We start from the raw sequence: 26,554 nt of genomic DNA on the forward strand, positions 1-26,554 counted from the left end.
GGGCATTGGCTACAGTATGTTTGAAGCCCCCCTAGTGTCGAAAAAATAATAATCTGGGAACTTTTTTTCCCACCGACCACCGTTTTATATATTCCTATCAGAGTAGTTTATATGACACTGATTCCTATATATTAATATCAATTGATTGATTGATTGTTTGAATACTTTATTAGACGCAAATGAAAATCACTGGCAGTAGGATACAGTTCTGATATTAAAGCAAAATTGCATTGGAGTCCTGTTGTACTCGATTCATTGAGAAAATCGATGTGGTTTTCAGAGGGAGGGGGACACCAATGGGAAATTAAAAACAAATATCAAGGTAGTAACGGTAGGCTACACCTGTTTTCATGCAGAACACAGCAAATCTCTATATGTGCTTGCAGAACGGCTATTTTCACTATTTGGGAACATTTGTAAAATAAATTAATTGATAGATAGATAATTATTAAAGTAAGAAATACATTCGTCTACAATGACATGCCCAACCAATTATTATCATTTATTACATTAAAAAGGCCTAGTAAAGTTGAATTATTGTAGGCCTAATAATATTTTGTGGTCAGAACTCAGTGGTCACTGGTTGTGAGAACTTAACCTCGCATCACCAGTCTTTCCACCTCGGAGGGAAAGTGCATCCCAAAGGCAGGGTTACTGCAGTGGAGCGGAGTCAGTGGACCAGTCCATTTCCAGAACACCCCTCCTCCGCTGAAAGCCGTTCAGTGAACACAGTGGTGGTGTTACATCACGCCCGGTGACTACTTTGTTACCAGCATTTATGGCAACTTTGTGTAAAAAACATGAGAGTGGTTACTTCCTCATGATGAACTGTCGGCTCACATCTGTCTCCTGTCGTGAGGAAAAGAAAAGAAGGGAGTGAATTCATATTGTCACACAAAGACAGCTGCCGGAGGTTTTGTCACCACCAGCCCAGCCAGCCCAGCGGTACTTTCCTCTCTCTCAGCCCCGGCGGAGCGGCACACAGGACCGGCGACAGGACGGCATGCATCCGGCCCGACGGTGCTCGGCTCTCGCGGCGGCATTGTGTGTCTCCTCCTCCGCCGCGTCCCGGCGGGGACCGATCTCCGCTAGGCGGGTGTGTGGTTCTTCTACATCTCGGTCCCCATCCCCGCGGTACTGCCACGGTGGTGGTGGGACTGGGAGCCCCGGAGGAGAGGCGCAGGAAGAGGGAGTCAGCGCCCCGGGGACCCAGCAGGTGAAGACCCACTCCATCACGACCAAACAACCGGGACCAGGACCTGGACCATCAGGTGAGTCCCGCACCGGTTCTGGACTTATGTTTGAAGCAGTGGCAGCATATTACGATCTAAACGTTGTAAGGGAATAGTATGAGCCTGTTTCTGATGTTAGGGAAATAAGTACATGATGTTCCTTCATCCTTACTGTTTAAGTCACTGGTTCCCAAACAGTGGGTCGGGACCCCTTTGTGGGTCCCTGACACATTGGGTCCCTTTATTTATTGTTGTCCTACATTGTTTTCGTATTATTATTTCAAAACTTTAAAAAAAAAAAAAATCCCAAATAGCAAAGAATTTTGTGAATAATTTTTTTTAATTAAAAAAAAAAAAAAAACATTAATTTGAAAGAAAGAAATGAAAGAAAAAGGACAGTATAAGAAATTCCATAAATTAGAATACAAATATCCAAGAAGTAGTGAAAATATCAGATCTACAAGCTCACAATGCAGCGCTATAAGCGACCCATCGTGAGCTTGTAGATCTGCTCTTTTCACTAGTTTGGGTACTGGGCGAATGTCTAATTGGGTCTTTCTTGAGCGAAAAAGTGTGGGAACCACTACTTTAAGTCACTGGCTCTCAACGTTGGGTTCGGAGACCACCAGAGAGAGGTCCAAAATGGGCCCTTACCGGGCCTGTAACTATAGAGAGAGTGTCACACACCCCTGGTGGGTCCCCCGGATGGGCCGGACCCGATGTTGAATGTCAAAGTATAGCAGGTCTAGTAGGGTAATGATATAAGGTGACTTTAATTATCAGGTTGGATTGCTGCAATGCCACTGTGGCACTGTGGTGGTGGCTCTGGGAACCACTAATGTAGGCCACTGGTTTTCAGTTATGCGTCAATGAATGAACCTCAAATGGATTGTCACTGACACAGAGCTCCCGTTTGTTTAGATCAGTGGTTTTCAACCAGTGGTCCTTGACTGGGTTCCAGGTCGTCCCCAGCTAAATAATGGAGAGTTGGTAACCAAATGGACCCTTTTAGATCTTATCAAATGGTGGTCCGTGGCTCAAATGCAGAATAAATAATTGATATGAAAAGGGTTGAAAACCACTGAATTTGATTGGTTATCTCTGGGACACATATCTGAGATGATAGTTGATATGATTTCATACAGAATTTGATAATGGCCTAGTCTAAATAGTCTACTGTAGTTATGGAGATGACAGTGACAAACATATGATCATAAATAGTCATTCTAAATCAGTGAATTATATTGTTGTCAGTGAGATCAAACTACTCCCCCACTACGAGAAACACTGTTGTAGACAATGATTCATTCACGAAACATGTGCACAGTCAGTCAGTCACATCACTTGCCTACGTACAGCAACAAATGAATCCTTTGGACAGATATGAGCTGACACCCATGCCTTTTCTGTGGTTGTGTGACTGTGTACGTCTTTCCTGAACATCTTTGCCTCATCACTGTTGGGTGGAAACCAAAGTGGTTACTCACTGCTGTGGTTCTCAACCTGTGGGTCGGGACCCACATGATTTTGGGGGGAGCCCAGGTCATATGACAGTTAAGTGACAATTTAAGCTTTTTGAGCGGTGGTCACAACGCTCCTATACGTGGCCGTGTGTGTGGGTATGTCTGTCTCCGTCCGTCCGTGTCTGTCTGTCTGTCTGTATGTAGCCTGTCTGTAGTACCTTTTATGACCACACATGTTAAGGGAGGGGCGCTGTTTTCAGGCCAGGCCAGGCACACACACACACACACACACACACACACACACACACACACACACACACACACACACACACACACACACACACACACACACAGGGGGGAAGGGGGGAGGGGGGTGGGGGGGGGGGAGGGTAAGAGGGTGCTGTTGAGACTAGCCTGGGGGGGGGGGGGCAGAATTCATAGATCTAGAACACATAGAATTCATAGATATAGAACACAGAATATGTACAGTACAGTACAGTTAGGTACAGTAGAGTACAATAAACCACCGCTCAGTTCACACGGGTGTGATTTTAATATTCAAGTCACAACCAGAAAAGGTTGAGAACCACTGACTGAATGAATTAATTAATATATAATGAGAAGGAAAAAAGTGTGTTCCAATGGACCCAATGTGGTTATTATTTAGTTACAAGCTCTTGTTAATACTTTTCTTTGGTTAAATATTTACAAACCCCACAGACACACTGAACCACTTTCAACCCGGCATCACTATATTGGGCATATCATTATAGGAGGGCATGACCTTTACTGTACCACCTGAACTGTTAATAAGAACATTATAGCCAGTCTACAAGTTCACATTGTGAATCTGTGTTGTTCAGTAGGTGCCTTTGCCTGGGTGTCTCTCTCAGTGTGTGTATAGCCTGGTGTTTGTATACAGTAATGTACACAATGTGCTGAACTTACCCCCCCTCCCCTTCTACCATCTTCCCTGGGAGGCCCCCTCTAGAGTCCTCCGCTAGTACACAGAGGGGGACATCAGGGGCAGGGCCCCTTTGCCCCATAACCCATATTTAGGCTGCCATTCCAGGACATGATGTTGTAACCTATATGGTACAGTGCCACTTATACAGCCATAAGTGGCACAGTGTACCTGTATATCTGTATACATACATAGCCTACTTATTATATAATGACACAGTAGTAGTGGTGCTATAGTTATTCATTGATTATAAATCATTCATAGAAATAACACAAATTGGCCACTAGATCACGAGATCGTCATTTATGGCAGTTCTGTATAACACAATTGTATTACAAAGTATAAAATAGGGTATTTGCTTAGAGTGTCTGCCCTGAGACTGGAAGGTCAGGATCCCTGGCCGAGTCATACCGAATAAAAATGGGACTCAGTGCTTCCCTGCTTGGAATCAGCATCAAGGGTTGGATTGGGGGTAAGTCCCAGGACACACTAGCGTTATGTCGACGGGGTGTACTTAACTTGTACATGAAGCTGCCTCACGGTAAAAAAAAGGCATGTGAGGCGATACACTAAGTAGAGTTGATAAGAAAGATGCTGAGCTCACAACAATCATTTGCAGTACCTTGAACACAGTGTTCAGTACCTCGAACAGTATGTGTTCAGCATAATGCTCTATCATATTCACCCAAAATAATCATATTGCACGTGCACTTGTGCATGTACTGTATGTGGTTAAGAGACATTCTGCACACCATTTGTCTTTAATCATCCAGTCCTGGTTTTTGCCTGTAACTGTTGGTTCCGTCACTGCCGTGACTGTCCCATTGAAGTGTGTCACTGAGTTCTGCAATGCCTAACGTGATCTGGAGCACATCACCTTAAAGCACAGTGAGATTAGATTACATGTCCTTAATTGTCAACCAGTGAAATTCATTTTACTCAAGATAGCACAGTACAGACAAGACAATTACAGTAAACCTATTGGTTTTTATGCCTTTATTGGTAGGGATAGAGAGTAGAGACCGTAGGCTGACAGGAAATGGGGGAGAGAGATGGGGACTCAAACCCACAACACACTGTCAGGCTACACTTAGCCTAGGTTCTTGGACCGCTCCGCCAGCGGTCCCGACATTTTTGGGCCGGGTAGGGCCTAAAATGTATGTTAACTAGAGGGTCACGGTTCTTCGGGCCGCTCCCATCTAGTTAAAAAAAATAAATAAAAATAAATAAAAAAAAGTAAAAAAAAAAAAAAAAAAAAATTAAAAAAAAAATTAAAAAAAAAAAAAAAAAAATCGTTTCCGGTCGGACCTATTTGATCGCCGGACGCACTTCCGGTTTAGAACTCCGTGTGCCACGTGATCAGTCCTAGCCAATTGGAGTGCTGCATTTGGTCGTGTCTGAGTGATCCACTCTCCCACAAACTGACAAAAACCGCTGGCTGCAGTTCTAAAATGTAGGTATAGATTAGTCGGGCTGGGCCACGGGCTCAATGAAAAAAGAAAAGATACATTTTAATTATTTATATTACTTTTAGTATGTGATAGAGTTCTCAAATTCTTCCGGAACCGGCCTAAAATGTATGCTAATTAGTCGGTTAGGGCCAGGCCTTAATTTGCAGGCCTGTTGAGAACCCTAATTTGGAGTTAACTTACAACAACCCAAAACTCCTGCAAAGTTGAATTGTGCTTCTATTGTGGCAAGCAACTGGAGGATAATTCATTTGTTGTTTGAAACAGTTTTCAGATACAATATATCGTCGCTGTCAGGTGGAAACCTCATGTCCAAAACTGTTCCTTTTTATATGATTATTTAAGAATAATAATGTCTCTCGACTCTCATGGGCAGAGACAACTGACACATTTTAACTTAATAGCGTCTCTTTAAGCTCACAAAGTGAGGTAGACGGAAAAGTGATGGAAGTACAGTTGTAAGTTAAGTTCCCAAAGACTACAGGGGTTTAAGAGGTTAAAATGTCTGTCGTACCCCCACACACATACCTGTTGGCTAACTTGGCTTGGTGACAAAACAGTCCTATCATGATATGGGTTGTGGGTCACCACTTAAGCCCTATTGTAATGGTGTCAGTCACGCACTGAACATAGCTGATGTGATGCGTCGTGTTGTGATGCATCTTAGATGTGCTATTTTTGTCATTTTTTGGAAGATGTTTGAACATTTTAGAAAGGTTTACCCTTTAATCAGATGCCTGGATTAAGGACAGCGGGTTGCATGGTTTTTACCTTTGGTTTGTTGTGGTGGTTTCAAGCTGTTATCTAATTTGGTCCTTACCTCTCACGGTAAGGACGTAAGCAGATCTCTGTGTGATGTAATGGGATTGCATAGTAAGGTTGTCAGCAAGCCAGTCTGTCTGTCTGTCTGTCTGTCTCTCTTTGCCTCTTTCACAATTTTGAACGTGTTTGATCAGGGAGATGAATTGTCGGGGTGATTCAACTTAACTGTTGTTTGTTTGTTTTTTGGGGTTGTGGTGGGGCTATGTAATGTTAAACCAACTTGTACACTGGCATCAACACACAAACACGCACGCACACTGAGTCACAGACATACACGCACACACAGGAGGTGTAGAATTAATAATTATAATAATAATTAATTATGATTATTGTTATAAAATGTATTTATAATGCACTTTACATTTGAACAAATCTCAAAGTGCTAATAACATTGTTTTGCTTCAAAACCATCATACCGGTACCGCTTGGAAAAAGATCTAAGAAAGCAGAAAGAAAACGTTAAAAACAAAATAAACTGGTTGTTGTAGAAAATCACACCCGTGTGAACTGAGCGGTGGTCGTGGAGGCTGCGCAACAGCAAAACAAATAAATATATATATATACACACTATATATATATTGTGTTTGTGTGTGTGTGTGTCTGGCCTGGCCTGAACAACAGCGCCCCTCCCTTAACATGTGTGGTCACAAAAGGTACTGCAGGCTACATACAGACACGGATACAGACAGACAGACAGACAGACAGACATACCCACACACACGGCCACGTATAGGAGCGTTGTGACCACCGCTCAAAAAGAAAGAAAGAAAGAAAAAAAAGCTTTGTCTAGCAGAAGGCCCGGTCGCCCCTGGTACGTAGAATTAACATCTCCGCATCTCTTCCTGTGTCTGTCTCTCTGTCTTTCTTTTCTATCTTTGTCTCGCTCTGTCTCTCTCTGTCTCTCCCCCCCCCCCTCCCCCCCCCCCACCCCTCCTCTTTTAGACAAGCTGGCCTCTTTGCCAGACTGTAAATATAAACTTGCTCAGTGACCTGTCTCGTTAAATAAAGTTACAAAGCAAAACGGTGGCAGGTTGCCATTGGAAACCAAATCAAACCGCCGTGGTGGTGTGTGACTGCCACACAGTGTCATAACACCCACCGCAGGCCTGCTGCCTGCCAGCGCTGTATTTTCCATGTCGAGGAAAAACAAAGGCAGTCCAGTAAATACATGTATTTCAACCACGTGGCTCTTAACTTGATTTAATATTTCAGCTCAATTTAATACACCCCTTCACGTCTGTAATTTGTCCGGATGTCATGTGATCGCCACACTGCAGATAAGATTACTAAGGGGACCTATGTGACATTTCAGGACTCAGGAGCTATGTCTAGAGTAGTGGGCTTCCGTCATGCCCCAGAAGTGGTTCCAGAGTCATGACATCTTCTCACTAGGTCATGTAGACGTGAAATCTTCTCACTAGGTCGTGTAGATCACTGTTGGGATCCATCATTTGTGGGTCACGAACACATTTGTATGGGTCATTAGTAAACATCCACTTAGTTTTTGGGGACTGCCTCATAGGTCCCGTTGGGTCGAACAGCGTCGACAGGTTAGATAATCACCCGCGAGCGTCGGCAGGTTAGATAATCAACCGCGTCACGGTTACTGAGGCTAGGGTTAGGTTTAGGCATAGTTTTACTGAGGTTAGGGTTAGGGTTAAGGTTAGGTTTTGGTGGTCGATCCAAAGGGTGTTCGACCTAATGACATGTTACCTATATTTTTTTGTCTCCTTCATTATGTTTTTAATTATTATTTAAAAACAGAGTTCAATTCAGTATCTGCTACAGGGCTGCATCTATCGATTATATTGTTGGTGATTATTCTAATAAAATGTAATATCAACGAAAATCATAGGATCAACACGAAAAATAAATAAATACCGGTAACCTGCGTGTTACAGGAAAAGTGTGTGTGGAACTTTTGTTGTGGTGAGGTGCTGATAAGCGAGTGGGGTCACGGTTCAAGCTGAGTTCAAAATCCTGAACTAAAGTGTCCCCACCAGTTACATTTAAAGTGACAGTTTTAGGGAGGTCCCAAATATTGTGACATCCTTTCTCTTGCTCAACATTTGTGTATACAAATCACTGTCCACAGTGTTGTATATTTATCTCATTCAAGCTCTTTCTGTGATTGCTGCCACTTGAGCATGACCATTCCCCTTATCTCTCAAAGAGACAAGCATTTGGGATAAGCTGTTATCATTAATAGCTAGTTCTCATTTTCACTTGAACATCTTGGAAGGACAGAGTGATGTCCTAGCTGTGTGATCGCAGACAAAAATGACCAAGTGACACTTTAAGTAGGGTAACATGCTTGTGCTTTCTACTAGTGTAATGTTTCATTGAATAATGGGGAAGGTAACATTGGTAGAAGATGGTTTCTGGGGAAAGATAATTAAGTGGATGGCCACAAACATTTACATAAGTATGACCTTGTTAACATCTCACTCAACACACTGACCTGGCTGTTTTTAATCTAACATAATTTAACAGACTTGGCCATGTTTGTATCCTCTCTATAATATATCCAGGATCAGATAAATGTTTACCTATTTAAAGACATAAATCATCACATACTGTACATGTCAGTGTACAAGTTGGTCTAACATTACATATCACCACCAAAACCAAAACAAACAGTTAATGTGAATCACCCAGACAATTCATCTCCCTGATCAAACACTTTCAAAATTGTGTGTGTTTTCAAACAACAGTGTGTTTTGGAACAGACACGTTGGTCTACACAAGACATACTGTACAGGGCAGTGGAAAGCTGATACGTAACCACTGACCAGGTCAGCACGTGGACATGTGTGTGTGCACGTGTGTTTATTACTGGTTAGTTACTGCGAAATGTCCCCCTCAAATGTCTCCGCAATCATAGTAGAATTAGAGAATTAGACAAGAACACTTCCCTTGGTCCTCACATGAGAAATGGTTGTTTTATGGTAAAAAATAAAAGCTTTTAGAGTTAAGCTTAGAATTGTGAAAAGATTCAGATTAGAGTTATAACTGGTCATTTAGAGGCTTTAGGGATAGGTTTATAGTGGCAAAAACCAATAGTAAAACTGACATTCATAAAATATAGTGATACATTACAGATACATTACTACAGTGCGTGTGGCATGAGGACACATGCCACTGTATTGTTGCTGTCGGACAGAAACCTTGTATCTCCATATTTCAACTTTCAACTGTTTAGTTCTGTCATTCTATACCTCTGGGCTGGGGACCTCTGGTAACATCTATTAGTATACCATGTTGGTTCCATTCCTTCAAGCCGTAATATAATCAATAGATTGATCATTAATCCAGTGGTCCGGGGACCACCAGTGGTCCTTGAGGGGGTTCCAGGTGGTCCCCAGCTAAATGACATAGAGTTGTTAACCAAATGAACCCTCTTGAGAGTGTAATATGAAACCAAATCCATTTGGTTTGTTATTTTGATTCGCCTGTTATGAGTCCTATGGCACCATATCAGTACAGCATGGAATTGTGGACAAAATCCTATCCATGAAAACAAAATAGTCCAAGTTTTGGGTCTGAGAGGCTAAATCTAATCAAATGGTAGTCTTTTTAAACATTAAAACATGCTCTGTAAATGTATGTGGACCACCCATCTGACCAAGACTAAATAACTTTGAAAGCATTTGAAACACAGCTTTTTTATTATTTTTATTTTATCAATTAACCTGAAAAGTAACAGTTTTGGATGTACAAGGTTTCCACCCGTTCAGCGATGATATATTGCTTCCATGTGACTTGAAGCCTCGCATTCCGTGCAGACCAAATACCCTGGACAGCACAGCGCACACCCAAGACGGCCGTAAATTCAGTTAATGTGTGTGTGTGTGCGCGCGGACAAGAACAGTGACTCTCACAGGACAAACTCAGTGTGTGCTATTGTGGTCACTCCCGCTGACTGGTCTATTCAAGAGCGTTCTTGAATAGACGCGTGTGTACACACACACACACACACACACACACACACACACACACACACACACACACACACACACACACACACACACACACACACACACACACACACACAGACTAGTCCATACTGGGAGCTGTTCAGTCCGATGGTCGGCAGTCATTCCAATCTCCCAGCAAGAACGGACTGGAGGAATACCAGAGTCAGAGGACGAGAAACAGAGAGAGAGAGAGAGAGAGAGAGAGAGAGAGAATGGAGTGATGACGGGGTACTAGGGACTAACGGAGAGAAAGGCAGGGAGAAAAGGAGGGATGTGAACAAACAGGGGTGAAGAACAGAAGATTATATATATATTTTTTGTGTTTGCGTTTGTCCGCTCTCTTCCCCCGACTGCCTGCTCATGTGAGTATCATGCTGTGTTTGTACTGTGTAGCTCACGCCTGGCTTAAGGCTAATGGGTGATTTATGCTTAGTTGCGCACCTGTGTCGCACGCCGAAAATAGCCGACCTACAAGCTCACACTGCGTCGTAGAGCTGCGTGTTGTGAGCTTGTAGATCGGCCGTTTTCAGAGTGTGACACAAGCCAAACATTTGCTCTCTCTCGACACACGACAAACATTTGCTTGCTGTCTATCTCTCTATCTCTCTCTCTCTCTCTCTCTCTCTCTCTCTCTCTCTCTCTCTCTCTCTCTCGCTCTCTCTCTCTCTCTCTCAGCCAAGAATAAATCAAGTGTTATTTACATTTTGACGCCGGCCAACAACAATTGACAGATTTTCAACTGAAGGATGTGGTTTACTACATTTCGTGCAGCTGATGCCAAGACATACATTAGAAATTAAACCGACACACAACTCATGAATCAGCTCCATTTCAAAGGACTTTTGGCCTTTGATATCAACACAAATTACATACAGACGTTTATTTTATTTCATGTATTGCAATGTCTTTGTACATATTGTACTGCAGTCAGTATTTCACTGTCTTTGTTTTTGGTACTATATTGTCTTTAATGGCAAATCTAAGATTTAAGCCACATCATAGACCAGTGGTTCTCAAAGTGGACTCTCTGGGTTCTAAATTGACCCTTAAAAGTCTGTAACTCTGACAGTATGGCACCAAATGATTCCATTTGTATACTGTCAGAGTTAAGGGGAGACTGTGACAATTTAAAGTTTGAGAACCATTGTCACAGACTACGACTACACCGAGTGGGAAGAACTGGGAAGTTTCCGAGTAGGACAACATGCACATGAATAGCCCCTGAATTCAGAAATCCTGGGCAGATGGTCTGAACTTTCCCAGAGCTCGACTTCTCAAAGATTGTCCCGTCATCATCACATACAGTAAGCACAAGAAGCAACACAACAATGTTGCTAGTGAAAAGGGACGGACAAGTACTATCAGCATTGATTGAAGACTTTATTCGAAGTTTGCATAGGAAAAGGTACAGTTTCACGACAGTACAGTTCACTGGTACAAGGTCAACTAAAAGGATCAACACCTCAATAAAAGCTTCTGGGCTTGTTTAAGATACAGTAGGTCTCTTTTGGGCGTCCATTTTGTTCCAAAAAATGGTGGGGAGTTCAAGTTTGGAAACGAGGATGAAGTGGCTCGCGTTCCAAGCCACTCTACATGCTGTGTCATCGTACTCGCGCTCCAGTTATTGGTCTAGCCGGGATGTCACCCACACGTCAAGACAAAGGAATGCACTTTAGCTTTGCCGCCTTCAGTGCAACTTTGGTTACATTGGCGTTCGCCACCGTCTGTCATAATCCCGGTGACATACAGGTCTAGGCATTATTAGCTAAGACACTGGTTGTCCGGGTGCCCACCAGTCCATAGTTACAGGTCTGTAACTCAGAGTGTAGAACTAAGGGTCCATTTGTGTCCAGTTGCACCCTCTCAGAGTTAAATTAAGCAGCACTGACGCAGTGTAGATAGAGTGCGGTTCCAGGATGTTCAGTGATTCTCAGAGGAGAAGGAGGCGGATTGGAGATCTAAAAAGAGGAGGTTTAGACTTTAGAGGTCTAAATGGAGGAGGTATGGTGATCTAAATGGAGAGGGTTAGGGTTAGGCAGTTCTGGCGTCGCAGCCGAGTGTGATCTACAAGCTCACAAAGGTTGCATCTGCGACGCAACGTGACATGTCAGCTGTTCCCACACACAAATCTACAGTAAATTCCTGCGGAAACAGGTGGATAAATGTCTATTTTTGTCCAGCTAGCAGAAGCAACAGTAGGTGTGTGTGTGTGTGTGTGTGTGTGTGTGTGTGTGTGTGTGTGTGTGTGTGTGTGTGTGTGTGTGTGTGTGTGTGTGTGTGTGTGTGTGTGTGTGTGTGTGTGTGTGTGTGTGTGTGTGTGTGTGTGTGTGTGTGTGTGTGTGTGTGTGTGTGCGTGCGTGCGTGCGTGTGTGTGTGTACATACTGTAGGCCTATATTGTTATACTTGTGAGGGCCAAATTATGTCCCCAGAGTTCTTGTATAATTTGAGAAATAGACACTGTGAGAACAATTGTACTGGTCCTAACAAGATGAATGGTTGTTGTTGTTGTATGGTTAAACACTGATTTGGGGAGTTAGGCTTAAAATGTGGAAAATATCAGGTTAGAATTAAGGCATTTTCAGAGGTTGGGATAGGGGTGCGTGTGTGTAACTGTTCCATCCTCATCACCTCCACCCACTTCCTGGTCTTGGAAGCATCCTCAGTCCCAATAATAAAGAGTCCATTCTCCTTCCTCCTCTCCCTTTGTCCTTTCATCTCACACTGCAGTGCTCTCTGACGCCCCCTGTTTGTCACTACCAGCTCTGTTCCCCACCTCTTCCTCTCCCCTTGCTCTATGTCAGTGGTTCTCATTCAACTTTTTCCATGTCAAGGACCCTCAATTGTTAAAAATGACAAAAATATTCAAACATTTTCAAAAGAATTCCCGGACCCCACTTCTATAACCCCTGCATTAGACCACGGACCACCATACTTCAACTCATATTACTTAGAGTGTACAAATGGAACCAAAAGCGGGTGCATTTGGTTGCAGTTGTACACTCTCAGGGTTGCTGCCCCATAAGGATCCGACTACATTTGGTTCCTAATCCTAACATCCATCTTTTATTCCCCCCTGGCCGGAACCCCCCCTCAAAGGTGGGGTCCCCGCCACTCCCCGGACCCCACTTTGAGAACCAGGCCAATGTACGTCTCTGAAGACAAGCTTACAACGCAGGCCCTCAAATGAGTCACAGTCTGTGACACACTGGAAATGTCAACAGAGAGAGAGAGGGAGTGGGAGAGAGAGAGATAGAGAGAGAGAGAGAGAGGGAGGGAGAGAGAGGTAGAGATTGGGGCAGTGAGATGTGGGAGGGTGACAGGCTGAGTCAGAGGCTGGGAAGAGCTATGAAATTAAATAGAACACTAAGGAGAAAGCAGAAGGTGGTTTACGTTGTCATCAGACCTCAGTTTTTTTAAATGCTTCACTGACATGGAGGCCACAGGTAAGAAACCTGCTGTCTTTAAGAGATCCTAAAGGATTGTAGAATGGAGGATTAGGTTTTGGGAGCTTTTGGGCAATGTATCACATTCTGCTTCTTATAGACAATGCTTTAATGGACCAAGGGAAAAAAGTGAAGAGAAAAAAACAACTCTGTTATAATCATGACATTCTGGCCTTTTAATAAACACTCGTCTAGAGTAACAGCAACAGGAGAAGGTTATGTTTTTACATTTTGCTTACAAAATGTGGCTTCCATAGCAGTGTAAACGGAGGCAAAGCAGCCTGTGGTACTGGTAAACAATGTGTGGTTTTCTTTATTTCCATTTCTCTATGCGAGCTAAACACTGCAGTTTAAGAAACATAACGCATGTTTGTGTTAAAGTGCCCTTTGAGCTTTCATGCTGAGGTTAACTTAAATCTATATGAATTTGAAATAGAATTACATTCCTTCTGATAATGAAATGTGCTGAAATGGCCACTTGAATCGCTGAAGGAAAAAATACAAAAGCATAATTCATACATTTTACTTTTAGTTGTTAGGTTGTATTTCTATTCTAAAATACATAATTGTCTTGGACTGCTATGGTTGGTCATTGCGTGACATAATGTTTGTCATTATACCAGGCTGGCACTCCCCACCTCAGCCTAGTCATGCCATTAACATAATGCCTTGATTGACTAATCACGTTGAAATATCACGTTGTATAATGAAATACAAACAACTGGGAATATGAATATACAAGAGTCATTGCCAAATGAACCAGTCAAAGAAAAGAAAAGAGGCACATCATAAGAACCCACGAGGATCTAATCTTTTCCCTTTCATAAGAAAATGGCTACAGTCGACAGAAGTGTATGAGTCATTTGAGTCAATTTGTTGCAGCCTGTCTGATTCACTTCAGTCTCTCAGACACTACAAGTACAGTATATGTAGTGGCCTATAGTAGTACCGGTAGTTTAATCTCTGTAGCTATACTAAATGTCACAGAAGCCATTTGCATTACAATTTTGGGCATTTAGCAGATGCTATGGTTGGGAATAGTGTAGTGTATGTGTTTCCTCACTGCTCCGAGATAGCATGACTTTTATTGATATTTCTCAGTCAGTACATATTACACTTTATAACAGTCTTTTAAAAAATAAACACCTAGAGAGTTAAAGGTCAAGACTATATGATGGATGGACATCAAGCCAGCATATTGCTGTAGATCGATAGATACACACATTTTAACCATTTATTTATGTCCACATAAGGGAGAAACATACAGGGACACAAATACTATTGCATACGTTTTCATGATACAATGTCACTCAGTACTCTATGGGTATAAGTAACAGCGTCTCCGCCATGTGGAAGCTGCCAATTATGGCAGACACAATACAATACTTTGCCAACCTTTTATGGGCATCCCAAGTTGTTGAAACCCTTTAACGACCAGTCTGTGAGTATGTCCTAGGCTGCCAAATATAAAGACAAGTAGTCTGCACTCTGCACCTATAACCCAGCTCTGAGATGGTATTTAGCATTGGTTGGTATTAAATGACCATGGTCATAAAGGCTTCACTCTAGGCTAAGGTCAAAGGTGCATGGCATCTCTAATACAGACACAGTTTTACTGAGGTTAAGGTTAGGAATACTTTTACGGTTAAGTATAGTTTTACTGAAGTCAAGTGTAGGAATAAAGTTAGGTTCAGGCATGGTTTACTGAGGTTACCGTTCCGAGGTCGCCGGATCTGACCCGGGCCGAGGGTGTTTTGGGGCTAGCGTTCTTGTATTCAAAATGTTGTAAGTTGGGGAGGCAGTGGCTCAGGGGTAGAGTTGCCATCTTAGAACACAGAGGGTTTCTGAAGGGTTCCCAGTTCAATCCGGGGCTCCCCCCCAGAGTTAATGTTGAAGAGTCCTTGAGCCAGTCTCTGAACCCCTAGTTGCTCCCGTTGAGCAGGTTGGTGCCTTGTATGGTTTCCTCCGCCATCGGTGTATGAATGGGTGATTGTAATGCACAATCTCTGTAAAGCGCATTGGATAAAAGCGCTATATAAATGCACCATTTACCATTTTATCATTTAAGCCTCTTCATTTCAATGGAATTTAATCTTTCTCTCTCTCTCTCTCTCTCTCTCTTCACAGTGTGTCCGATGGGCAGTAGCAGCAGCAGCAGCAGGCTGTTCGGTACGCTGGCCCATCATCAGTCGCTCAGCGACCCGCCGCTAGACCAGCCCCACCACCTCTACCCCGCGCCCGAGCAGGAGGACCCGGACGCCGACCCTGAGGGCCTGGAGGGCCAGGCTGACCCGGACCAGCTGCTGCGGGAGTGCGAGCAGGCCCTCCAGAAGCGGCCCGCCCGCCCGCACAGGGACCTGGTCTACCCCGGCGGCAGCGGCGGTGGAAGAGGCCAGGCCCACAGCCACAGCAACCACAGCCCTGGGCCCTCCATACGGGTGCTGCAGTGGAACATACTAGCTCAAGGTACGGCTAGGGCTGTTTCTCTGTCTGTCGCCATTATGACATATTTACATGGTGACTAGTTGTTGCTCAAATAATTGGGATTAACGATGTAAGTGTGTTTCTGACATTGAACATTGGAACCTTATGCACAGGGCTGATATGACAAATATCTTAAATATTTATAACTTTATACTTAAAGGACCAGTTCACCTCTGGGTCAACCAGATCTTATTTTATTGTCGTTTGGGAGAAGATCAATACAATCCTGAGTTATTTTTTTGTGTTCAATCTGTGTTTTGAGATATTTTAGTATTTCAGCGTGAATGTTGATGCTTTTTGCATCATTTGACACATCATGCTGCATCATATGATGCAAAAAGCATCATCATTCACGCTGAACTACTAAAATATCTAATAAAATATCTAAAAAAATTACTCAGGATTGTGTTGATCTTCTCCCAAACAACAATAAAAAAAGATCTGGTTGACCCAGAGGTGAACTGGCCCTTTAAAAAGAACAGTATTAACAGTAACACATGGGATGGTTAAAACGTCTGTGAAACATGATAACGTCGTCCCCGTTTTTATTCTCCGCGTGAAAGAAAAGACTTGGCACAAAGCAGTTTCATATGTGGATTAGGGACACATTACTAAACTACAACTACCAATATTTACAAGCAACATTACAGAATAAGAAGACCCAAAGTCGCTTATAATAAACGGACATGGCAACACTGTAAATCATGCATCATAAGACCTGTTCTGATTCTCTCTCTCTCTCTCTCTCCTTCCCTCTCTCTTTCTGTGTGCGTGCAGCTCTGGGCGAGGGCAAGGACGGCTTTGTGCGCTGCCCGCTGGACGCGCTCAACTGGCAGGAGAGGAAGTACCTGATCCTGGAGGAGATCCTGACGTACCGTCCGGACGTGGTGTGCCTGCAGGAGGTGGACCACTACTTCGACACCTTCCAGCCCGTGCTGTCCAGCCTGGGCTACCACGGCAGCTTCATGGCCAAGCCCTGGTCGCCCTGTCTGGATGTGGCGCGCAACAACGGCCCCGACGGCTGCGCCCTCTTCTACCGCCGCTCGCGCTTCACGCTGCTCGCCACCACGCACCTGCGCCTGGCCGCCATGATGCTGCCCACCAACCAGGTACAGTGTTCAACAACCCTCAGTACCAGGGTAACCCATTTAGACCCTGGAAAACATCTGTGTCACTTTAGATTTTAACCACTTTAGACATTATTTTATACTTCACTAGCTATTCACAAATAGAAGATATACAAGCTCATAGTGCGGCACCGAGTGTCGCGCTACACAAATGCATTTGAGTCTCCATCCGGAATCAATGGACGTACATGTATTATTATCAAATTATTGTCTTAAGAATACGACAAAAACATATTTTTCTCAAGGCTACATGGAGAGAGTAATCGATAGGAAAAAAAGTCATATTGGTGGTACTCTTTTAAGTAAACATACTTCTGCGTCTGTCCTCCCGAACCAGGTGGCCATCATCCAGACCCTGCGCTGCCGGGTGACGCAGCGGCAGCTGTGCGTGGCGGTGACGCACCTGAAGGCGCGCAGCGGCTGGGAGCGGCTGCGGAGCGCACAGGGCGCCGACCTCCTACAGAACCTGCGGAGCATCGCCTCGCAGGCGGCCGCCTCCAACGGCCCGATGATGGCCAACGGCGGCGGCGGCTGCCCTGTGCCGCTCATCGTCTGCGGAGACTTCAACGCCGAGCCCTCGGAGGACGTCTACCGCCGCTTCAGCTCCTCCCCGCTGGGCCTGGAGTCGGCCTACAAGCTGCTGAGTGCCGACGGGCAGACGGAGCCCGCCTACACCACCTGGAAGATCCGCCCGTCTGGCGAGAGCTGCAGCACCTTGGACTACATCTGGTACACCCAGGACGCCTTGCAGGTGGATGCGCTGCTGGACCTGCCCAGTGAGGAGGACATCGGCCCCGACCGCCTGCCGTCCTACCACTACCCCTCCGATCACTTATCGCTGCTCTGTGACGTCAGCTTCACGCAGCCCCCCTCCCACAGGCTGATGTAGAACAGCCCTCCCACAGGCTGGTGTAGACCGCCCCCCCTCCATAAGTTCTCAATCTGATTTCAGTGGGGACTGCTTTCAGACTGATTTCAGTCTTGAGGATTCCATTCGTGGCTATTTCTGAGATCGGTGCAGAAAAGGTGTTGCGATGGCCGCGGCGTGAATGACAAAGTCGTCAAAACGCTATAGTCAAGTGATCTCTAAACCAAAAAGCAGTTATAATTTCAAGATATCACCCCAAATATTGGTGTGTGCTGTGCACGCCATGTTTAAAAAATCACACATTGGGACATGGTCTGAAAATACATTTCAGTCTTGGGATTTTTTTTGGCTCTAACCCTGACTGACCCTCCCACGGGCTGATGTAGACCGGCCCTCCCCAGCGTGATCTAGTATGAGAGTGACGACACTGCCGTCGACTCCCATTGTAAAAATGGAGTGCGGAAGTGCTCATTCTATCTCAATGTTTGGAACTATGCCATTGAGATATAACGTGCGGAGAGATTAAATCGTGTCACTACACTGCTCTCTTCTTCTACTGCTCTGGCCCTCCCATAGGCTGATGTAGACCAGCGCTGTGTGATGTCAGCCTCAGACAGCCCTCCCATAGGCTGATGTGGACGGACCAATAAGAAAGAGTTGTGGGAGGTCTCAGTTGCCCTTTTAGTCGCTGCCTGTGGGTTTTGGACTGAACTATACATCTTTTAGTTTGTACACTCTCTCTTAACCACTCAAACCCTCTAGACTTAATGAACTGGACCTGAGTTGACTCTGAACTTGGACCGTTCTTTCCCCCCCCCGTCTACACCAAATCTCTTCACCAAAAAAAGCCGATCTGCTATTTGTGGCTAATTTGTTTCCAACCCAGAATATGGAAGCTGAGGTTTAAACAAGTGGTTTAATTCATGTGATGCCTTTTTGAATACTGTATATGAGATGGGTGTGAGTTGAGAGTTCTAATACTGGAGATATGCTGCAGTTATTTATTTCTGACTTTTATCTGGATACAAAAAAAATGTACGAACAGAAAGAAAGCTTTTTGGTGTTTATTTTATTTTATGTTTTTATATACTGTACATGATTATTATTTTTTCTTTTCTTTTTTTAAGCACTTACAGTATTCCATTAGGAGTTTTGTTTCATTACATTTACACACCATTATTCACCAGTGGTGGTCAAAGTACCTGAGTCAAAGTATAGATACTCTTGCTCAAATATTAATCAACTACAAGAGAAAGCTGCTCTGAATGACTTTTACTTGAGTTAAATAATTGATATATTTGCTTGTAAAAAAAATACTTGAGTATTCAGAAGTACAAATTACTTGCATTTTCTTTTTAATAGCAATGCATTGAAATGTAGACATTTGCAAAAACATAAATAATAAATAATTCAGAAATGTCTGAAATAGTGAAAGTAGACGATCTACAAGCTCACAAGAAGATGCTGCTGTGGCACGTTGTGAACTTGTAGATCTGAAAATGTTCACTATATTTGAAATAGGGCTTAATAGTTAATGTACTGTTTACCCTGCAAAAAAAATGTTTTGCAAAAATGTGTCTTTGAAATGTAGCGGAGAGTAAGTATCCAAAAATACTACAACTACAGGTACTTAAATACAGTAATCAAGTAAATGTACTTCCTTACTGTCCACTGCTGCCAGTGGTCACATATTTAACCCATTAAAACCGGGAAGCATCTGTGTCAGGTCTTAAAGGGTTAAGCTAACAGACTGAACCCACATCAGTGTTGTGTAGTGTCCAATGTCAGGTCCAGTATGGTGACGTTTAATCACCCGTCACAGTTCTGGTCCTTTTTTGGTTGGTTGGTTCTTTGTGGAACCAACCAGTTCCAGTTGGTAGCGGAACACGTTCCTTCCACGCACTTGTCCATGCACTCACTCGTCCTACTGGGGAAACTTCCCCCCGTCAGGTGATAAGAAGCGGCCTGCTCACTCCTCGTGTATTGAAGGAAGCATGAGCTCAGTTTGAGGCTCACCCCAGTTTGACAGAGGGAGAGCAGCGCCCAGGATTACAGATCCTGGCATCACCCTCAAGGACCCCTGGGGGTTCTCGGACCCCTCTTTGAGAGCCTCTGTGATATTGAAAGGTGTGCTGGGCTGGTTTCTGTCGTTGATCTCATTCCTCATAGTTTGGCTCTTGCAGTGATATTGCCAGTGAGCGGCGTGGAAAAATGTACATTTGTAATGAATCTGTTAATTTAAATAAATCCTTTCAAGGCATTTCTCTGACTGCTATTTTTCTGTGTTGTTTTTGTCTTGTCATTGTCCCATCTGAACACAGGATTAGCATCTGGTTCTTCAAAACATCACTTGAATACTGATCCAATGATACAGGAGTAGTGATCATATACCTAAACAATACATGCCATTACAGAGTGAGTTGTGGATGTATTGAGAACTCACTTTTGACCAAGAGAATGATAATACTGTGTGTATAATATTGTAAAATGCATAACTTTACTACAGTTACAGTAGGAAAATGTTTGGTAATATACAGTAGCTCCCCAGAGGAGCCTCTTGTTGGTTAAAAATCAAACCTCGGTTCGAAGTGGAGCGGTGAATTTGAGCAGCTGTACCCTATGTGAGTGAGTGAGTGTAAACTGTGCCTGTGAGTGAGTGGTGAGTGTGCCTGGCCTGCACAAAACAGCGCCCCTCCTTTAACTAGTGTGTTGTGTGTGGCCACTCAAGGTATTGACCAGGCTACGGACACGGCTACCCAGCCAGCCACCCACCCACCCACATACCCACGGAAATACCTGTCTATTGGGAGCGCTTTCACCGCTCCAAAAATAAAATATAGCAGGAAGGAGGAGTTTAGCCTTGGCCAGGAGGAGGAGATGGGCAGTGATTTGGCCACCACTGCAGACCCTGCCACCGGAGGGTGTAGCGGTCAAGACATCAACTCTTCCTGGCCAAGGTTACATTCACCAAATGTGAATGAAGGAGAAGCATCTTTAGATGTAATTATAATCATAGGGGGGCTACTACTGGCACAATTAAATATTTAGATAGATTGAATACTTTGTTAGTCAAAATGTAAACAGCAGCGACGCAGTAAACCACTTGGTAAATGGTAAATGGTGCATTTATATATATGCACTTGGACACAAAAAAGTCCTGGGTAGACCTACGTGTGTTTCCTTCATGGTCCTATGTATTATTTGACACCAATCAATCTTTTGACACATTCAACATAATAGTATAGCATATGAGAGTTATTAATTTGCATTATTGTTCATATTTTTAGATAATATTATTATACAACTTAATATAAGTTCATATAGCAAACCTACATTTCCATTGTTCCATTGACTCACTTGCCTATTTATGTATGAATTATTTTACAGCTTATTTATTTATGTCTCGATCATTTATTGGACTGAATTCTAATTAAAACAAAGTGGTCTTGTGTGCTTTGCTTAACATCTGGAGGCAACATCCAAAGGGGGAATTTGACATTATTTTCGTTATTGTCCGACAGTCCCTCAATAGAAGCAAGGCTCTTTAAATCCTCCTAGTCCCCCCCCCCCCACACACACACACACACACACACCTGCGCGAGACAGTGCCCACTCTCTGTGATACTTGGAAGAGTAAAATAAACAACTTATAAATAATGTAAAGTACCAGTTCCCAGGCCAAGACGCTAAAAAAGACATGTTGGGTGACAGTTGATAGAGACGTTCATTAATTATCCTCGTGACAAACAGCTTCTGGAGTTTAATTTCCAGCTGACTTCACTATTTGGGTGAGTTGTTAGCTAGTATAGCCGATACATTTAGCTGCATATCGAATTAACGAATTGTGTGTCGTTTAACTCTTATTATGTACACTTGCTAAAGATGAAGCTAACTGTCAGGATAAAGAATATTTGCACATGACTTGAATATGTTGTTGTTTTAAGCTGTGTGCGTGTTTAACTGAAATGAAATGTCAGTCATTCTGGGGCTAATATCGTGTGTGTGTGTGTGTGTGTGTGTGGGCGCGTGTGTGTGTGCATGCGTGCGTGCGTGCGTGTGCTTGTTTACTTGTGGTAACATGTGTAGGCTACAAGTAGCCAAGCTGTGATGTAAAAAGCCAGATATATTATTTTGAAATGTAATTAAAAAAGTCCAGAGCACAGGGAACTTGTCTAAGAAGTGATGTAATGAAAGGCATTTTCAAGGTCTGTAAATGATGAAAAGAAGGACTTGATTTTAATAATGGGTGGGTAGACCTATGTTGTTGTGACAGGTTGCAGCAGGTCTATATGTATGTGACAGGGTATAGCCTATTTAGGGGTTCCCAAACATTTTTGGCTCAGGGCACCCCTACATTATATTCATAATTTTCACTCCCAGCTTTGTGTTTAATTGAGTAAATCAGAATTACGTTGTACATTCAAATTACTTCACCTCCATATAATGGGAAACATAAGGGCATGTTTGCTATTATTCTCGTTGCGAGGAAAACCTTGAGATAATAGCCATTTTGGTTAGAACTGAAAATAACTTTGTACTTCAAGTTTAAAATTATACAAAATATACAGTGTCCAATTAAATTCAAAATATTAGCCTATCAATTATCTCGTGGCACCCCTGGACTGCCATCATGGCACCCCAGGGTGCCCCGTCACCCATTTTGAAAATGCTTTTTAAAACCACCGACCGGAAGTCAGGGGTTGACGTTCGTCTAACTTGACAAATGCAGCTTGTTTTCGTGTACGTTGTTTCTGCTGTTAAAGGTAGTGCGTTTATGACAAGTTAAAGTTACATCATGCAGAACGTGATTCACTTCAATCTCTGCCTTTCTTTCTTTCTTACATGTACCAAACTACTCCACAGGTACCAGAGCCAAGGTGATGCGACCCCAGACGGCAACATAGAGGAGTTTGACTTCCTGACAGGAGTATTGCTGTGTGGGACACCCACTCCCTTTCCCTCTTCAAGTCGTGGACTATACACTTGGGCAAGGCCATCATCAGTACATTAAGCAAGAACGTCACGGACCATCCACCTCTAATGGCATGACAGGTGCGAGAGTGTGGACTAGGCAACACCCAACTCGTTACTACTCTCCCTTGTTTACACTCTCCTGACTATAGCGTCGAAGTCTTGAGCTCTGCAGTGTTGTTGGCTCCGCTGTCGAGACAGTTCCGGCTGCCTGACGCAGTGCCATCCTGTCATCCTTCTCTCTCTGAACTAATCTGTGACCCGTGGGAGAGGCCTGTAGAGACACCCCACGTTTCTGCTGTGGTCCGCCCATGTGACACCAAGTGCAGTTGGCAGCATTCTTCTGTAGACGCCATCCAGGACCCTTTCCTGCTGTACAGTTAGTGTCCATGTCTCGGCCCCATACAGCAGTACTGATTCCACTGTAGATATGAACACTGAACAGCCTCCTCTTGAGGTTATCTACCATTTTCACGCTCTCTGCATTCCATGCAAGGTGTTCCAGGCTAGTGCCCTCTGGATTTTCAGGTCCTGTTCCGTAGAAGAAGTCCACAGAGATATTTGAAATCCTCGACTGCCTCGTTTGCAGTGACAACGGGACAATGGCAAGCGTCGTAATGTCAACAGGAGGCAATGCACTGAGAGTAATGGAGTAAAGGGACTTTAATATCTGTGTCAACCTTCAAAGTGAGGAAATCACTTGCACAGAGGGCTCCGAATGGCATGGCCAGTGTGTGAACTGGAAATCCAAACCTCTCCCAACATGTCAAGCTCAGCCTCTTCTCAGTGACTGTGGAGACCATTATCCCATACGGAAGTGAATGCTGGGACATAAAGCCTGCTCTACAGAAGTCCCTGGCCACTGTGCTAGACCAGGGAAGGGAGGGAAGTGCCGGCGAGCTAGCTAGATGTATGGAAGATGGAGATGACTGGAGGGCTCGTCCAAGATGAGCTAGAGAGAGCGGGGCTCTATCGCTCTATGCATGGGTTCCAAAGGTTGACCCTGGCTACCACTCACACGACTGACGAAGTCAAGTGGAAGACTGCTCAAGGTAGGACATTTTTTCTTTGCTGCTGTTGCTTGTGTTGTATGCTGCTTGCATACAAATGTGATTCAAGCTGTTACTCTACTGCTGTTATTCTGGGACCCAATGACTGGGTGTTGACTGTTTCTGGCTCTGGAATTGAAGACTTATGGGAATCGACAGTGTGTCTGTTGTGTTGTTTCTGCTGTTGAATGTAGTGAATTGTGACAGGGTACAGTATAAGTGCGGTGTTGTGAATCTACATCATGTATGTTTTGTTGTAGCTGTTGCTAGGTTGGTAGGTTGTGACAGCGTGGCTGTCATATTGGTTCCTATGATTGGCTTGGTGACAACACCTCAGCTTGTGACCTGTTTACCCTCTTAGCCTTCATTATCACTGTCACACACCCTTTTTTCAGGTGTAGGAATGATTATGCTGCAAACAGCACTTGGGGTGTTGTGTAGGTTTAGGAGGTGCAATGCATCAAGTAGGCCTAGTTTTAAGCTGTGTAAAAAACAACAAAATGATAACTAGAACTGCACTCTGTCGAGGTGCCAACTTGCACCTTGTGCAGCAGAGCGTGTCATGAGGTGCGCTCACCACTAGCATCAGCATCACCACTGGCGATGCAAGTGCCAGGAATGCAGGTACCTCATTGGCTGTTAATGATGACGTTGCCAGAAATGCTGGTCCCTGATTGGGCTAAGGGCTTAGACACCATTCACAAATGTACAACTCGTACTGTATGCATCGGGAGTAAAATTCAAAAAAGTAGTACAGCCTTTATAGAAAGTATAGACAAAATGTGATGTTTTTCTTTTTTTCTTTTTTTTTAATAATGTGTTTTAAGTAATTTGTTTAGTAAAGGAACACATTTTCTTCCAGATGCACAAGCTGGAAATAAACAATGCTAGTCAAGTGATCTTTAAAATGAATCACATGATACCAATCTTCTTTTTTTCCATATCAGTTAAAATGAATGAATTTCAGAAATGTAACACAACATATGGTCAAAAATGTGTCCGGTGGGACCCAATAGGTTTTTACTTAATAGACAAATAAAGCTACTACGCATGGGTTTATGAAATACTAGAAGACAAAAAAATAAACCATGAAATAAAAATAGCACAATCTGTGCAAAATAGCTTATTCAAGAATATGATAAAAGAACGTTTACATTTAAAGTTATACCATGTAACTTTTTTTATAAAACAAATCTTAAAATGGTCCTAGCTGTTAAATCGCTAAAGTTTTAGAACCCCCGCTCCGTTATTTTCAGCTTCTAAAGCCTTCTCTTTATATATTTTCTATGATCCCTGCCCGGGACCGGTTTTCGCGGAAAAATTGCGTCATCACACTACCGGCCAATCACAGCGAGGGTTATACACTGCCGGCCAATCACAGCGCAGAACATACACTGCCGGGCTCTCTGGTGGGTTTAGGAAACACGCCTTCAGGAAGTACACTGCAGTGTTTACACTGGAGGAGTCTAGCATGTAACTCCCCAACCGCTGCTCGTAGAAGGACACGGGAGACCTCATTGAAAGCGTCTCGGCGAGGCGAGGCGGACGCGGTGGTCTGACGGCCCGGTCCGCGAGCAAAAAACGGACGAAAAAAGCAAACGCGACCGCGGTTTGCTATACTGCTACAGACCACCAGTTGAGCAACTTACACAGTATAGCTTTAAATTGTATTCAAAGCCATAAGTGGTGTTGAATCCTGGGTCTCTGCTTGGGAGACACAATTACACCCTCCAGAAAAACGCGATTATGCGATCGCAGAATTTCCCGCAATAATCAATAAATGCCGCTGATTATGCGGGGGCTCGCATGATTTCACAATCCCCGCATATTCACCGCATATTTCGCATATTTCCGCGGAAAATATGCGAAATATGCGGGCATCGCTTGATTTCACAATCCCCGCACTTTTTCGCATAAAAGTATAGTCATGCTTCACCGTTCAATCACGTTCAGACACAAAACAGAAGCAAAACAATGATGCACTGAGAAACACGTGGCTCCTCTCTCTGTCTGTGTGTGTGTGTGTGTGTGTGCCGTGCGATTGCGTGCACGCTGCACCGTGAGAACTGCAGGCAGACAGAGAGAGAGTTGCAGGCATATAGGCTATACGGTATGAGCGTTGGCCCTCGCCAACGTGACGCTAGAATAACACACTCTTCCTCGGTCCTCAAACTTCAAGAAACGACAAATTAAAGTTTATCCTACTTGTTTTGAGGTCTCCATTGTACTCCGTTTGAAACGTTGTGTCGTTGCCGTTCAAAGCAAACGAGCACCTCTCCGAAAAAAAGTAGCACGCAGTATTCCATGGATGGATAGGAACAGCAATTGAATGCATAACATTTTAATCCCTTAAATCCCTTTAGAGAGAGCAAAACCACATAAATAAACCAGAGTTTTGCTTTAGCAGTGAGCTGTATCCTTAGCAATCGCATAGGCCATAGGGTAATTATTTTTGCCTTGATGTAGCCCATTAAGGTAATTAAATTGCAGATATTTGACAGAGGTTTGCTTTTTTGCCTTGAAAATAATGAAAGGCAGTAAAAAAAGTCTGTTTTGCATTTCTCAATTCACTCAAGGACCCTTAAATTCGTGTTTTGACTTCTTTGATGACTACTTAGTGATGTTGTGAGCTTGTAGATTGTCTATTTCCAAATAGCCAGTGTACTGTATATTAAAGTGGTTTA

At 43.7% G+C, this 26,554-nt stretch overlaps 1 protein-coding gene across 2 annotated transcripts; it reads left to right on the plus strand.

The window, feature by feature from the left end:
* Positions 1-751: 751 nt before the first annotated feature.
* Positions 752-20,112, plus strand: LOC308302166 (nocturnin-like). 2 transcript variants are annotated; one of them, XM_080746392.1, is made up of 4 exons: positions 752-1,271; positions 15,499-15,837; positions 16,633-16,964; positions 17,320-20,112. In XM_080746392.1, exons 1-4 carry the CDS (start codon positions 1,004-1,006, stop codon positions 17,869-17,871), a joined length of 1,491 nt encoding a protein of 496 aa, XP_080602518.1. In that variant the 5' UTR covers positions 752-1,003; the 3' UTR covers positions 17,872-20,112. The 2 variants fall into 2 exon arrangements, with proteins under 2 accessions (XP_080602518.1, XP_080602519.1); XM_080746393.1 differs by lacking the exon at positions 752-1,271 and adding an exon at positions 10,140-10,289.
* The last annotated feature ends 6,442 nt before the right edge of the window (positions 20,113-26,554 follow it).

Source organism: Nannobrachium achirus (genome assembly GCF_963921795.1).
Source record: "Nannobrachium achirus genome assembly, chromosome: 17".
NCBI lineage: Eukaryota > Metazoa > Chordata > Actinopteri > Myctophiformes > Myctophidae > Nannobrachium > Nannobrachium achirus.